At 50.4% G+C, this 16284-nt stretch overlaps 1 protein-coding gene across 1 annotated transcript in view; it reads right to left on the bottom strand.

Annotated features, from left to right (window-relative positions):
* HS6ST2 (heparan sulfate 6-O-sulfotransferase 2) overlaps positions 1-16284 on the bottom strand; it is a 120330-nt gene continuing 104046 nt past the window's right edge. Inside the window, exon 2 of the mRNA XM_057404904.1 lies at positions 1-2886. Within this exon, the coding sequence (XP_057260887.1) occupies positions 2184-2886 (703 nt within the window). The 3' untranslated portion in view covers positions 1-2183. The remainder of the gene's footprint in view (positions 2887-16284) is intronic.

Raw genomic sequence — 16284 nt, 5'->3', positions numbered from 1 at the left:
TCTGTAGTTAAATTTTATTTATCAGTTCTATTGTTAAATTACACAATCAAAGTCAGTGGATTGGCCTGCAAATCTACACAATAAGACAGCGTCTACAGTGGAAATCAGTAGAATCTGATATGGTTCTGACAAAATGGTATCCTTATATTCATACATCCCCTATATACAATAAACAGTATACACAAAGAAAATGCAACTAGTCTCTGTAAACCATGCACACCACAGCATAAAACCAAAATGCACCTTCTGCAACAGGCCCTCCAGCTTGTTCATCCTGTTTACAGCAGTGCCTTTCCGTTTGAACAGCGATTTGTTTCCCCCCTTTGAAAACCAAAGTACAACCCAGACATCATATTGGCAACTGCAGTTCTCACCTAAGAAAAAAACTAAATAGAAATTGCTGTACATGAAGTTATTTCTCTTTTCCAAGCTGCTAACGCAGGGTATTGGTTTGCTGCTGCTTTACTCATCGCTTGCCCCCGGCAGCATCGCTGCCTCCCAGGTCACAACAGAACATCACATATGAAACCACTGCCAGATAACTGAGCCGTGGAGCCATGAAGGTGTTTTTAAAGCCTTCTGCCTCATTTTATGCCTCCCCCATTCCTCTTGGTGTATAGGATATTACAGGCAAAAGGCAATAGTGCAAGTGAGCCTTGTAAGCATCATGTGCGTCGGGATAAGGAGCTGGGGTGTCTCCATCCCCATGTGCCCACACCGAGATTGCCAGTTAGTGCCAAGCTGAGGAGCATTGCAGGCTACTACAGAACGTCTGAACTTGCTGAATGCAGAGCACAAGCCTCATAGAGGTTTTCCTCCTTGTGTTTTTTTGCATAGAGATTTATAGGAGCCCCTCATACCTCCGGCCCCTTCTCCTCTCCCGCTCTGTCTTGGTGAGGCTGAAGGGCTGCAGGTCCACCTCCAGCTCTGCACCCTGTGCCCCAGGCAAAGCCTGCTCAGGGGTAGGAAGCTGCTGCATCCCCCGTGCAACCTTCTCACCCTGTCTAATTATGGCTATGGTAAAACTGGTTTCCATCATTTTTAGTCATCACCCGCCTCTCATCGCTAAGAAGGGCTTAAGAGCGTAGGGAAAAAAAGAAAAAGCCCTGTTCTTATCCGGTGTAGCAAAGATTTACTGGAAGTAAATCCTAATTCAAGTGTAAATCTACTTCCCTCATTGAGCAATTCTCTTCGGAATATTGCTGGGATTGGAGAGGTTTATGACTTTTTAGAGACACTACACAAATAGCTGCAACATAATTCCATCTAGCTTATACCACCAATTATTAAGGAACGAGAAATTCAGCATTATGCATTCTAATGGGTAAGAAAGACTTAAAATGAGACACTGCCATAGGGTTCGAATTTGGAAGAGGCTTTATGAAACGAACATGAAAATATGCTGTAACTTTTCCAGAATGGTTAAAATCAAACTGGCCTGAAAGCCGCTGGGAACAGTGTCTTTAACATTGGCATTGAGTTCCGAAAAGCATGTATGTCTTCATTAGTATTAATATGAGATAGACCAAGCTTAAAACTCTAAACAGCAGTAGGTAGAAAAAGTTTAAAATTTCCAAGATTTATATAACTAGAGAAATTACTTCTATTCCTTTTAAAAGCCAATATTATACAGAAAACTAGTCAGTATTTTCTCTAGACCATTATTGTCCCCTTCACTGTCCATTCATTAACTTGGTAAATACGAGAAGCAGTCGGTGCCCTTGAAAGCACATTATTCAAAGAAAATGAAGATAAAATCAAAGGGAACAGCTTTTGCTCATATACTGTATTGTGAGAGTATGCTAAATGCTCGCTATTAGGAAATGAGTTTGCTTTCCAGAGAGATTTCAGCCGAGCATCACACACATTTTCCAGCATCCCATTTTGTACCCAGAACTCACGTCAGGATTTTCTTTTTATTCCCTTTTCTTTTAAATAAACGTCCAAGCGACCATTTCCGATGAGCCTGCTTGGCTCCTGCCACCGAAACCTAAAAAGGACAGTTCAGTCACACACTAAGGTTAAGTGTTCCACATACAGTACAACAAAAAGGCAACTGCAAAGGCAACGTTTTTAACCTTCTTTTTTGCTTCAAACCCTCGAGAAGCGTCACTGGGTCCTGTCCCATATGCGGGCTGGGGCGGGCTCTGCTTCATTTCCAGTGCCTGGCGCGTGCCCCCCAACTACCGCCGCCACCGCTCCACGTTCCCAATGTAGTCAGTGCTGGAGCTGTTCTCGCCCTGCTCCCTCAGGAGCGCTTGCTTGGCCCGCAGGATCTTGCGCTGCTCCTGGCGTTTCCGCCGCGCTTCCTGGTGCTCCTTCTGCCGCATGTACTGGTACCGCTGCAAAAACAGGTCTTTTGCATAGTCGTACAACTCCATGTCTAAAAAATTGAGAGCCTCGATGCGCCGCTGAGTCTGCTCGTCTATCTCCACGCTGGAGGCCCTTGTGCTATTGTACTGCGTGAACGGCGAGATGAAGTTCATGTTGAAAGTCTTCTCAAAGAGATACTGAGTCTTGCGCTGAAACTCCGTCAGGCCGAAGAAGGCCATGCGCTTCAGGTTCTCCTTGGCACTGTCCAGCAGAACCTTGTTTCTCTGCTCCTCGGGCATCACAGACAGGTTGTAGCACCCCACCAGGCTGAGGTCGGAGAGCATGCGGACCTGGCGGTTGTTGGCGAGGTTGTAAGGGCAATCCATGAACTCCTGCAGGGAGCAGCCCGACCAGTCGTCCCCCGTGTAGCAGCTGGGCAGCTCCTCGGTGGTGGGGGACCGGCCGTCGCACACGTGCAGGGATGCCTTCCACGTGGCTCCTCGCTGGACGTGGCGCCACTCGCTCAGGTAGCGGGAGACGGGGTCACGCAGGATGGTGATGTAGTAGAAATTCCTGCCGTGGGGAGAGGAAAGCAGAGCCGTTATTCCCATGTGGCTCCAGCACACAGGGCATTAACATTCAGAATCAATAGAAACCTGGAGATGCACTCAAGAGGCTTGCAGGAGCCCTGCTGCAGTGTGCTCACCGCTGCAGGGGGAAGGATGGCAGAACAAACTGCCTGGGGGGAGTGGGAAGGGGCTTACCTACCTGCACACATCTGTGCCTGCTTAAGGGGCTTTGCCTCTACAGAACAGAACTTGAGGGAGATGAACCAGCTCCATGCTGGGCTGCCCATGCTCCTGCCTATGCCTCAACTGATGCTCTGCCCAGACCTTGGGAAAATGATCCACATCTCTCCCAGGATATAAGCCCCAGCACAAGCAGGGCATGGAACAGCTCTGCCTCTTTATTCTCCTTGTACAACAGAGCTGCGCTGACAAGTTTATGCAGTCTGCAAAAGGCTGCTCATGCTCCAGCGAGCAGCCGTGGGTCTCAGTAGCACAAGCCCCAGAGCAGCACTTACACCCAGGAGGAAGACATTTCCTACAAGACATTTCCTTTTGCAGGCCAGAGAAATAGGATGTGCCCCAAAGCCCCAGCCCTCTTGCACTGAAATGAGGGTCTTGGAAAAGCCCTGGAAAATCCCATTTTACCTGCCTGCCTTCACCTGACACAGGGACTGCATCAATGAGAGAGGAGAGATTAGCGACTAACAGGATATTAAGGGATGTGTTACGGCATTTTGTTAGAGAAAACATTTCAAAGGGAGGTGCTGGCTTTTGGTGCAACAGAAAAATGGCCCTTGCTGCTGCAGGGAAGCCCATCAGGCATTGCAGCTGGGAAAGCTGCAAGCTCAACCTTACAGCATTAAGAGATCCCTCTGTGTGGCATGTTAATATCCACCATCAAACACTGTGTTGTCCACCACTGGGTGGGACTAAAGCCATACCCACTGAGCATCATTTCTGCACCTCCTTTAATATGACCATGACCTCAGCAATGATGCTGGATATAATGATGGCAGGATACCAGCCATCTGCTTAAGTACACAGAATCTAAAGTAGCTCAATAAGCAAATTGTCCTGCCAGGGAAGGCCAATCCTCTGGGATGAGGACCTCAGGAGCCCCGAGCCCCCAGAGTGGTAATGCCACGTCCTTGGTGCTGCGTAAGGAGGAGAAGGGACATTCATTTGCTTTCCCAAGTGGCATCACAACCAGGCACCCTGCAGCCAGGCTTTTGTTCCCTCTCGTTTCCTTTAGCAGAAAAGCCACTAGATGTCAATGTGCTACAGAAAATTGTCTCTGGGTGGACTAAAAGGAGAATCACAAGCACCAAATGCATCCAGCAGCACAGGAGAAAGGAAGGCTGGAGAGCGGCCATTCCTCTTCCCATTTAGAGCATCCAAGCTCATAAATAATTAAGCAAGTAGAAAGTACAATAAACTTGCAAGACCAAACAAAGCTAAGGAGCTCAGTACAGTGTCAGCAGCCGGACACAACGGCTCCTCCTGCTTGGAGAGCTTGGATACTGCAGTCAGCACTATCCTTGTCCCTGCGCTCACCCAGGCACTGCTGCCACTGCATCCGCCTGGCTCCAAGGGCTTTGGCCACAGATCCATACAGGAAACGGGGGCCAAAGCCCCACCATGACCCACAGGAAGGTTCTTTTCCCCATAAGTGCCACTAAATGATTTCACATTGAGAGCTGGAGTTGAGAGGGAGCAAGGACAAAGCTCGCTTTCACATCATACGTACAATTGGCAGCTGCCAACCTCACACTGCTCATCTTTGCCTCATCGCAGCAGTGTTGGAGAACCCAGCCTGGCAAAGGGAAAGGACTTTCCACAAGCACCATCACCCCAACCAGTTGCTGTCCCCGGTCATGCTTGTGCAGCAGGCTCTTTCGATGCAGCAACGACACAGCCTCGTTGGGGCCCCCAACATGGGGAAACAGAGCATCTCCAGGGCAAACCCAAGCCCCTTCTTGAACTCCTGCCAGGACTCCTCACCCCTGGATCCAGTTTATTGGGATTCTCCACTAAAATAATGACCCAACCCTCAAGCTATAACAAGTTAATGCCATACAGCACCAACCCCTGTACTAACTACAGCAACTAACAGGTATCAACAAACCTCTGAAAACCAAGGAGGCAAAAGCAAAGCTTTGCTTACCCCAGAGCACCTGGTACAACCTGGCCCATCAGCAGTTGGGTGAGGCTGGGAGGGAAGTGGGATGCAGGCATGGGAACGCTCCCGGCTGAGGGAGAAGGCCAACCAGACCGTGTGCTCTAAGGTCACCACAGAAATCAATGGGGAGTTAACGCAAGAAGGGAAACAAATCCTGAGCCAAGATCGATACAGTGAGCATTTTATTATAGCTCAAACTCTTCAGCCACTGTGCCTTTGTGCACTGGTCACAGGCAGTGACAAAGCGCCTCCCTTGGCTGCTGCTGTAAAAACTAAAGGATGACTAAAAACTTGTGTGCTGGCAGAAGGAGCTGCGTAGTAATGGATCACCATCACCCCAGGTGGCCGGCGGCCTCAGCCAGGCAGATATCTCCATCAGAGCCTGCCAGGGAAGAAAGCTGCGGTCGAGACGGAGGAGCCTGAGTAAAGATGCTCACTGGACCCTGCAGTGAGCACGGAGGTGTCTGGGCCCACCCCAGCACCCCACACTCAGGAAGCCAGGCCATGAGCAGAGATGCGTATGGGATGCCTCAGTCTAGATGGAACCCAGATTCAGACTGGCTGGAGCATGGCTCCCTGCAAACAGGCCTGCGGCTGTGATTTATACCATGCCATTTGGGAACACCATACCATTGTTTTGGGAACACCACCTTCTGGATTTGCCCCAAGACACTCTCATCCAAGCTAGAAACCAGGGTGGCTCCAGGAAAGCAGCCACATTACTCCGTGGGTATCTGAATTAAGCTTCAGAAAGTCACCAGAGCTTTAGTGCATCATCCAGTCAGAGTTGTGCCAGCGATGGATTCGGCCATCAGCACTTAGAGCATCCTCCTGCTGCAACTGGGAGGAAGACTCAAAGCTTTGCAATTATTTTTAGCTCTGTACCTAACAGCTTGTTCTTTCTGCTGTCTTAACAAGGGGGTGTTGAGCTCTTGCCCATTCCTTAAGCTAGTGCTTCAGAGCCTGAAACAACATGTTTGCAGGTAGCACTCAAACTTGACTGTGAATCATCCCTCCAACTTAAAGAGCTGCACTTACCAGAAACACGGGTTCTCCAATAAAGTCGAGCTCGATGCCTGTGAAGCAGAGAACAAAAGGAGCTCGGGGGCAGCTCGGAAAGCAGGCTGACCCTGGAGCCATGCCAGCTGGTGTGACAATCACTTGCTTTGGTATCTCCCTGTGCGCAGCTATTCCCCGAGGAAGGTGTGAACCAAAGAGTCCCACAGCGCAGAGCCTGCTCCCCACGCTGCATCCTCCCATGCTGCTGCATCACCCGCTCCATTTATCGCCTCGCTGCAAGGTTGAAGCCAGAGCGTTGCTGGAGCTGTGAATTATCTGTGCACGACCCATTACCGCTGGGGAGCTCGGGAAAAGCCAGAAGCTCCCCTCAGATAAACACCAAACTAATGGTTCACATCATCTGCTGGGGTGTGAAAGCTGCGCTCTCTTCATGCTTTGATGCTTCTACCCATGGGTGGGAGAAGGGAAATGGCAGGGACAGGCAGGGTGATGTGCTACAAGCCCGGGATGGAGAGAGGAGAGAGGTCCCTGGCCTCCCCATAGCTGTGGCGATGCCAGGCCTCATGCTGCATCCACCTGGCCCACCAGCACCACCAGGAAGGCCACGTTTCACCCAGCTCCCTCTGGCTCACCCAGTACAGGCACCACCTCTGGGGTGGTGCTGCTGCCACGTGAGCGCCCCACAGCTGGTCCCAGGGCATTCCATACCCAATGTGGTCATAAAGATGCTCTACCCTCTTCCTCCTGCACAAGCGGTGCTGCCCCATGGCAGCATCCACAGACCTCACATGGGAGGTCCAGCACAAGGCCCCTGCCTGACATTTGGCCATGAGATGACTTTTGCTAAGATAAGATACTGTAGTGATAGAACAAGGGGTAACGGGTTCAAACTGAAACAGGGGAAGTTTAGATAGGATATATCTTTCCTGTTAGGGTGGTGAGGCACTGGAATGGGTTGCCCAGAGAGGTTGTGAATGCTCCATCCCTGGCAGTGTTCAAGGCCAGGTTGGATGAAACCTTGGGTGAGATGGTTTAGTGTGAGGTGTCCCTGCCCATGGCAGGGGGGTTGGAACTGGATGATCTTGAGGTCCTTTCCAACACTGACTATTCTACGATTCTAAGATGGTTTTTGTTGAAAGGGACCAAGAAATGTGCGGCTGTCAGCGGCCGGACCTGCTTTCCCCTGCCCAGTGCCCCAGCCCAGAGAGGTCCCTTCTCTCCCTCCTGCTCAGCCCATAGAGAACCCATGAAGCAAACTGGAACCTCAAAGTCCTTTGTGCATTTCTCTGAGGGGTTTATTGACCCTGAGCCATCTGCTCGCTTTGAAGGGTAATTCTGTGGTCACACAGGGCATCCATGCCAGCCCCAGCCCCCGCCCAGCACAGGGCATGAATCAGAAGCTTTTCTTCGAGTTTAATGATTTCTTTCTAAAAGCATCCTTGTAGCAAGCTTCTAAACCAGTAACATTAAAGAAAACGAAATATATATAACGTGAAGTCGAAGGGAGGCAGTGTGAAACCCCAGGGCATGGCAGCACAAAGACAGAGACTTCAGAGCTGGGAAAGGATGCGCAGCTACCCACATGGGTGCTCAGGAGGCCCATAGGGTGCTGAAATGAGGTGAAGAAGGGGCGACTTTGCTTAGGCACCAGAATGGGTGAGAACCTCTCAAGGTAAGAACACATCTCATCCCAACCCAACTGCCCCAGCTGTGCAAAGCAGGACTGCAAAGCAGCAACAACCTTGAACACAGCCAGGGATGGGGCAGCCACAGCTTCTCTGAGCAATCCCCCAGGCCTGAGAGCCATGGGCTGCATGCCAGTGGCAACGGGCTCAGCAGGAAACTCTTGTCTGGTGGCTTAACTCTTGTGTGTGCTCCCAGAGCACTTTAACCCCAATGGAGGGGCTCCAAGCACCGGCTGTGGGGCTCAAACAGGTACCATTCCCTTGAACACCACAGCTGGGGCTGGCTTCAGCTCCCGCTGATGCTGAGGCTGAGCAGTATTGATCCCTGCTGGGGGACAGAGGCTGGAGGTCAGACCCTGCCATGCCTTCAGCCTGGAAACCTGAGCCTGGCTTGATGGAGCTATGAGGTAAGGAGCTGACAGCTGAGCATCCTCTCACCATCACATCCATTAGCGTATGGATCAGGAGGTGAGGGACCGAGGGACCTCTTCCCATCCCTACTGAGAAATGAGCTCTAGCAAGAAGGGCTTTTGAGGCTACAGGGGGTGAGAATCCTACAGCACAGGAGCACCGCAGCCACCAGAACATCCCAACCTCCATCCCCAAACCAAAGCTTTGGGAAAACACAGGGATGTGACCCCCAGGAACATACTGGGGCAGTCCCCCTCACACAGCAAAGTTAAGGCTACCCATTCAGCTGGCTTGTATCTAGGTGAAGCCCATCCAGATAGCAAGCCTGGCTAGCACGGTCCAGTGTCACAGACAAGCTTGAGCAGTGAATGGGAGGCAATTTTACACAAGTGTGCCCATCTCTTTGGGTGGAGATGGGGGAATGTTTCCTATTCTGGGGGATTTCTTTCCCCCCAGTCCCATGGAGTCTGTGGTACGTTAACAGGACAATTGCATTACATCAACTGTGAAACCAAGTTATGCTCCCGGTGAAGATGGACATTTGGAAAGGAAAGTTCTCTCCGAGGGGGCAGGAGCAAAGGCACAGGTCAGATGTGTACCACATCCAGCAGAAGAGCCAACCAAAGGAACTACATGCCTGCAGCAGAGATTCTGCATGCGATGCAAAGGATTAAGGATGGAGCTATGAAAACCAGAAAAGTAATCACAGGGTTGGTGCTTCAGCACCAGAAACAAGGCACCAGAACCAGCGAGCAGCACAAGGACCTCCTTGTGTTCCAAGGCTGTGTCCTTCCCACCCTGCCCATAAACCACTCATGCCACTGAATAAAACCCCACTGGGTTCATTTAGAATCATAGAATGGGTTGGTTAGAAAGGACCTTAAGATCATTGATTTCTAACCCCCTGCCACGGGCAGGGCACTCATAAAGGAGCAGTCAAGAGTCGTTCTTTTAAAAGCTGAGCAATCAATGGGGTTTTTGGGACTTCTCCCACACAGCTCATCGACCACAGGAAGCTCTCCCTACACAGCGGGCCCGTGCCCGTGTCCTGGATCTCATCCCTTCCTCCTGCACCACTCCAGCACTGAACCGAACCTCTGCTGCAGGCAGGCTCCTGCATTCCTCCTGCACCCCACACTGCTCACGGAACGTCCCTGCTCTGTGTAATTTGACAGCAAAGTCATGGACAATCATGGGAGGTCGGGAACACGGAGGGCACGAATCACATTCCTTGCTCTGCTCTTCGAACCCCTCTGTGCACGGCTCCGAAGCTGCCCATGGGTTTTAACCTCCGGCAGAGGGTTCTCCCTGCCGATCCATCGTGCCCACCGCATCCCTACGAGAAGTCAAACTCACCTGCACCGCACTGGGTGCTGGGAGGCTCCGCTCCCAGTAGCTGAGGTTAAAGCCCATCATGAGTGGCCCACTGAGACTACGATTTTCTAATACCACAAATTGTTCCTCCAAGAGAAACACCCCTGCTGCCTCATTTGCTGGAGGCAGGCATCTGTTTGGAGATGGCTCAGAGAGGGGCAAAGCGCTCATTTAAATCCTGTGACTCACCCTGATTCTTAATGAACTTTGTCACCTAGAGACACAATTAAAAGGACAGGGGTGAGCATCCTGGGGCAGCCTCTCCAGCCTCAACCCTGCACGCTTGGAAACCCCCCTGAAACGGGAATACAGCTTCCCTGCCGAGAGCTGCTCCCGCAGCACAGCTCACAGAGATGAGGCCAAAATATTTGGCAAGCTTGGTGATGCAGTGCTGGGAATCGAGTGCTTGCATCTCCTCCAGATCGGCCCCAGATGCTTCGCAGCAGTGATGTGTATGGCACCAGCAGCAGCTGAGACGCATCACCCATGGGCTTCCCCCTGCCACGGGCAGGGACCCCTTCCACTAGAGCAGCTTGCTCCAAGCCCCTGTGTCCAACCTGCCCTTGAACACTGCCAGGGATGGGGCAGCCACAGCTTCTCTGGGCACCCTGTGCCAGCGCCTCAGCACCCTCACAGGGAACAGCTTCTGCCTAATGTCTCATCGAAGTCATGCATTAGCTCCATACAAGGGCCTGGGAGGAGAGAAGCATTTCAGAACTGTGAATTAAAGTCGTTGGCAAACGTAAATTTACATTTCCTCTAAGTAATCATTATGTTTTCACTTCTATCAGCACCCAATGAATCACAGAGATGTTTTGTCTAGAAACACTAATGGTGGGGGTAGGAAGCCAGCAGCCTACCCATAGTAACGGCAGCAGGAGAAAAGTGCCAGAGGAACCTATAAAAAGGAGCTGGATTGTTCAAGAATGGCAATTTCCCCAGCCCATCATTGCCCATGAAACAATCAAATAGGAGAGATGTGCAAAGAAAGCAGCGTTTCTCAGGCACAGAGGATGGTAACACTGCGGTTCTGCAGCTCGAGGTACATGTGCATGTATGTGCAAGCAGGGCACATGCACACAAAGATGATGAAAACAAGGCTTTGAACAAGTACCAACCCTGCAGCCTCACACAGGCAGATGCTCCCAGCCACCCTCACCCCCAAACTAATTGTCCACAGCAGTGCCTGCAGAGGGGAAAGCTGCCCTGCAGCTTCGCCAGAGTGGCATTAATTTCATAATTGCCTGTATTATTAAGCTCTCTGCAGGATGCTCCTGCTCAAAACCAATTCAGCAGAACAGTGCCCTTTCTACTTACTGGGTTGTTTTTTTTAGTGGTGCATAAAAAGAGAAGCAAGTTTCCGTTTTTAGACTCAGCAAACAGAAGTGACTCAGTCCCCAGTCCGCCGCCTCCAGCCGGGAGTCTGGGATGGGAAGGGATGGCAGCGCTGGGCAGAGGGGCCCAGACCCATCCCTCCCACCCACCCAGCCTGCTGGGAATAGGACTGAAGTGCCCTTTGGAACCATCTATCGCCCACCATAACCTACCCAGAGCAGCAAAGCTTCCCACCTCATTGGGATAACTACGTGATAGAGGTAACCGGATGGAGGGTAGCGAATGAGCTGCACACGGGAGGTAAAAGCCAAGGGCAGGAGACAGAAGGTGGCAGAGAAGCATAGGAGCACATTAGGTTTCCATACTGCTAGATAATGAGCTGATGCTGGATTTGTGATGCTGGCCTCAGCAGCATGCAAGGTAATGGCTTTGAAAAGTGCTTTTCCTGCTAAAGGGCAATTATCCCCTAGCAAGACTGCTCTAAGGTCTCAGGGGAGACCCTATTAACAGTCCTCCAGTGCCTAAAGGGCCTCCAGGAAACCTGGAGAGGGGCTTTGGCCAAGGGATGTAGGGACAGGCCAAGGGGAATGGCTTGAACCTGCCCGAGGGGAGACTGAGCTGAGCTCTTAGGCAGAAGCTCTTCCCTGGGAGGGTGCTGAGGCGCTGGCACAGGGTGCCCAGAGAAGCTGTGGCTGCCCCATCCCTGGCAGTGTTCAAGGCCAGGTTGGACACAGGGGCTTGGAGCAAGCTGCTCCAGTGGAAGGGGTCCCTGCCCGAGGCAGAGGCTGGAGCTGGAGGAGCTTTGAGGTCCCTTCCAACCCAAACCAGGCTGGGGGTCCATGAAGCGTCTCCGTCCTTGGCACGGGACAGCACCTCCCCTTTTGCAGAGCTCTGGCGGATTCATTACAAAGCAGGGCAGACCTCCCAGAGCTCAAAGGAGGCCACTGCAGAAGAGCTGGTGAATAACCACAGGATGTTGCTATACATCAGATATTTACAACAGTATTTACCCTAGCTAAACGCCATTGCAGGAATTGGTTTCAACTTGTAACTGATACTTCTGTGGCAGAGAAGACAGAGGTTTGCAAAGCCTACACTCCATAAGCAGAGGTTTACAGAGAGGGAATAGTGGCAGTTTTTCATTTTCCAGAGTCCACTCACCCTTCCAAGAATCTTAATGCCTCATTGATTCATAATACAGTACATAAAGATTTCATTTTTCCCTGCACACAGTGATGTATTATAGAGGCAATCTATTTTGCCACTGAAAAGTTTGCTTAGTAGAAAAATTTGGAGTTTTGACATTCAGGAAATTACAGTCATCTGTAAAGCACGATTGATATGCCAAGGCTAACATTTTCATTGCACTTACGGAGCCAGAATAACTATGCTAAAATATTTATTTTATATATATATGTATAAAATTAAAAAAACAGGGTCTTGTTTATAAAACCCATATATTTAGGATTAAAGAAAAAAGCTTTCTCCTTCTACCCATGTATATTTTAGCTATGTCTTAAATGAGCTGAGCCACGTACCTCTGACCAGCTGAAAACGCTTTAATAATGCAATGCAATAATGCAATGAACCCAATCCTTCAGACAGCACATGAGCAGAGGGCACGAGCTGCTGCACGGCCATGGGGAGCAGCATGGGACAGAAACGTGAGGCTGGGGCTGCTGCACCGACCCTGCCCCATCCCATGCCCCCGGGGCTGGGGACCAGCAGCCACCCGCAGCGTGCACAAGAAGCAGATTGCTGAACCCTGTGCACTTCACCCGCGGGTTTTGTTGTTACCAGGAGGTAGAAGCACAGGGGTGCAGAGGGCTCCTGGCTCTGCGTGACACACACACATCTGTCTGTTGTATGAAGGCAGGAATGCGTGTTTAGGAGATGTGATTTACTGCGTTTCCTGAGCACTCCTTGCAGGTTCCTAATGGCTGCTTGAACTGCAGGAACACCCCTCCCAGCTCCTTCACAGAAGAAAGTGTGTTCCATTGAACATCCCACGTCGGCGCTGGAGAAAGCAGATGATCACCTCCAAGGGCTCTGCATCATGGAATTCACTCCAGAGAGGTCTTTATAAAATCACTTGTTACTATATCAGAGCTCACTCAGTTCTCTTCCGTAATACATAAAAGGAGGAGGTTTGGCTCACATGAAAACATGTGATGTTAATTCCTTCACAAGCTTTCTGCAGATAATCTCCCATATGCAGGTTAATATATCCCACGATAGGCTGCACAAAAGTGCTTTCAGAAGCTAAAGCGAGGATATACAGCATACAAAAAAGGCACATTAATGCAACTTCTATTTTGCTTATCACAGTCATTGGGCACACAGAAAGCCGAGGAAGATTCTTCCCAGGCTTTCTAAGAGTTTGTCAAAGGGAGGCAGCATCTGTTGAAAACGTCTTTGAGATGCAGTGAATGAACTGATACTAAAACCTTCTCAGCGACTGCTGAAAGAGGGACCGAGGAGCAGGCACCATATTTACAGCTGCAACTTGGTGCAATTTTAATTTCAAGCTTTCATTGATTTCATTCAGCACCATGAGACTGTATAATGAAGAAATCTGTATCAATTGAAAACACCAAGTGTGCTCCGGCCCCACCAGGGCACTTCAGTAATATCATGTAATGGTAGGGGATTCTCGTTTAATTGAATTGGAAATGAAACACATTAGCTAAGAAAACTTAATCAGTGCAATAATATTAAAATGGGCCACTCAGACAAACTCTACTGATTAAGTCACTCGCAAACATTCCCGTAATCATCACTGAGGCTCGTGGCGCTCATGATTTAAACTCACTTTTCTACTCCAGGGAACAAAACTGCAATTCCAGAGCAGACAATCCGAGTATTTCAAACCCTCCCTCCCACACCACAACGCGGTCTCCTGGCAGAAGCACAGGACCCGGCCCTGTCACGACGCACCTCGAGCTCTCATGTACAAGAAGGTCTGCATGGATGGGGGATGCCCTTAAATGTTTGATTTAGGGCAGGAGACAGCTCGGAAAGCACTCACTGAAGTTTCTCAAGTGCTCACTGCAGCTCCTCCACAGACCTCATCTTTAATCTTGACTGATGGCACACACTGATGCGCCGTAAAGCGGCGAGCTTCAAATGTCTCCCAGCAGACCAGGGCCTTAAAAACCTCATTCGCACGCAGTTGACATAACTGGATTGAAAGTGCTCCTGGAATAGCACAGAGCATTCCTAATAAAACCCTGTAGATGCATTCGTTGTGTCAAAACTCAGCTGGGAGGGGGTTTATATCAGGTAAGCAAGCCAGGCTTTGCAAGCATTAAAGAGAGGCCAAACCTCCCGTTTCCCATGTCCCATAGTGCCTCCTCACACATTCAGCAAAAGCACGTGTTACTCACTCTGAATTTGTTAGGTTGATGTCCTTGAAAAGCCACACTTACGGAAAATGACACTTTTGCCTCTTACACAACCCTGAACCCATGCAGGGATGCGTCCGTTGCATTGTGCTTGGAGGACCATTTACACAGTCCAAGCATGTGGTGTGCCTGGGAACCAGAGACTGAGCTGCCAAAACCTCATCGGATGCTTTCCTGGGGGTGAGTGACGACGCATTCAGCACAGGTATCAGCTAGGACACAGTATGTGTTTATGGATTTCAAGCCAAAGCTAACCTACCACTGCCATAAGGAATCCAGGAGAGGCACCACGAGCCCAGCCCCAGCATGACCAACCTAAAGCAAAATTAACCACATTATATCCAGGGTTATTCTCTGAGATTCACAGCTCCTTCCGAAGTTGCCCATTGCTCCATCACTGTATCCTCCTCCTCAGAATCAGAAATGATTCTAAAAAGAAGCAAAACTTTCCTATGAGCATCGAGAGATGCTTCAAAACATCATCGCTCCTATCCGTGAGCATCTCCTGAATGATTTTCAGGAGACACAGCTCTGCTCCTCCACGGATTATTCTGGCTAAAAATGTGTGTGACATTTTAATTATCAAGTACAAATGTTACTGCAAGCAAGCAATGAAACAGATGGTGTCCTGAATTTTACAGTACAGCCACATTTTCCAGCTCAAATTTACAGTTCAGCAATCAGCAAGTCCTGCCTCTACCGCATCTCCCCATCCCATAGGAACCGCTGCAATCTGTGCAGCTTTGGGAGGAGAAACTCAGTGCAAGTTACCCCCCAAGCAAATGCAGAGGAAACAAAACAGAGCTCAACTTACACACCCCAAAAGCAGGGCAGATATGAGGTAGGAAAGCATCAGCCTTGGAAAAAGGATGAAAGGTGGATGAGGAGGAACTACCCTACTTGAGGGAGCAAAGAGGTGACCTTGCCCCATCTCAGCGAAGGATTTATCACTGTCTTCCCCAGCAAATCCCACTCTTATCAGTTATAACTCCCCAGATTTTCTCCTCTTCCCCTCTGGTACATTCGGCACTGTCATGGTTTAACCCAGATGGTAGCTCAGCACCAGCAGCCACTCGCTCAGCTTCCCCCTTCCTTGAGCAGGATGGGGAGAGAAAGGAGTGTAAACCCCACAGGTTGATATAAGAACAGCTTAATAACTAAAGTACAATATGATACTACTAATAATAATGATAAAGGAAATAAGGGGAGAGAACATAAAACTAAAAGGGGAAAGCAAAACAAACACTGACCAGCCATGATGCCCAACACAACTGCTCAGCACCCGCTGACTGATTCCCAGCCCAACCCGAGCAGCGATCGGTCCCTTCTGGGTGACTCAGCTGCGGCAGCATCCCTGGAGTTCCAGCAGTGACCACGGCGAGCTTTGGGCTGACATCCTGCTGTGTGTGGCCACGTCAGGCTGAGGAGCACACAGTGCCCCCGGTGAACAGGCTTCTGAGTTAAGAGGCTATGGCCAAACTGAGCGGCGGGGAGCTTTGCTGATGCTCTGCTCCATTCATCTCCAGCACTGCAAAGGGGAGCCACTGCTGGGGCTTACGGCATCAGTGCTGTAATTACTGCAAGGAAATGCTTTCTGGGAAGGTGTCCCAGAGTGTAATAGGCTGAACGTTTCCTCTCACCGCTCGTAGTACTGAGTAATAACCCTCTTCTCCCAGTGTCAGCATCAGGCTGGCTTTCAGCGAGGGCTGTGAGGACAGGCACCCCCTCATCGTGCTGGTAACACCAGCTCAGCTCCCACGATTCACCCTTGTGCAGGCACCCCTGGGATGTCACATCACAGAACCCCAGCCTGGTTTGGGTTGAAGGGACCTCAAAGCTCCTCCAGCTCCAATCCTGACCCCTTCCACTAGAGCAGCTTGCTCCAAGCCCCTGTGTCCAACCTGGCCTTGAACACTGCCAGGGATGGGGCAGCCACAGCTTCTCTGGGCACCCTGTGCCAGCGCCTCAGCACCCTCACAGGGAAGAGGTTCTTC

Source organism: Pezoporus wallicus, unplaced genomic scaffold, assembly GCF_028554395.1.
Source record: "Pezoporus wallicus isolate ANWC-B61680 ecotype Strahan unplaced genomic scaffold, APGP_CSIRO_Pwel_v1 contig_6217, whole genome shotgun sequence".
Lineage (NCBI taxonomy): Eukaryota > Metazoa > Chordata > Aves > Psittaciformes > Psittacidae > Pezoporus > Pezoporus wallicus.
Note: the sequence above shows the minus strand (reverse complement) of the source record. Positions and strands in the feature narration are given on the sequence as shown.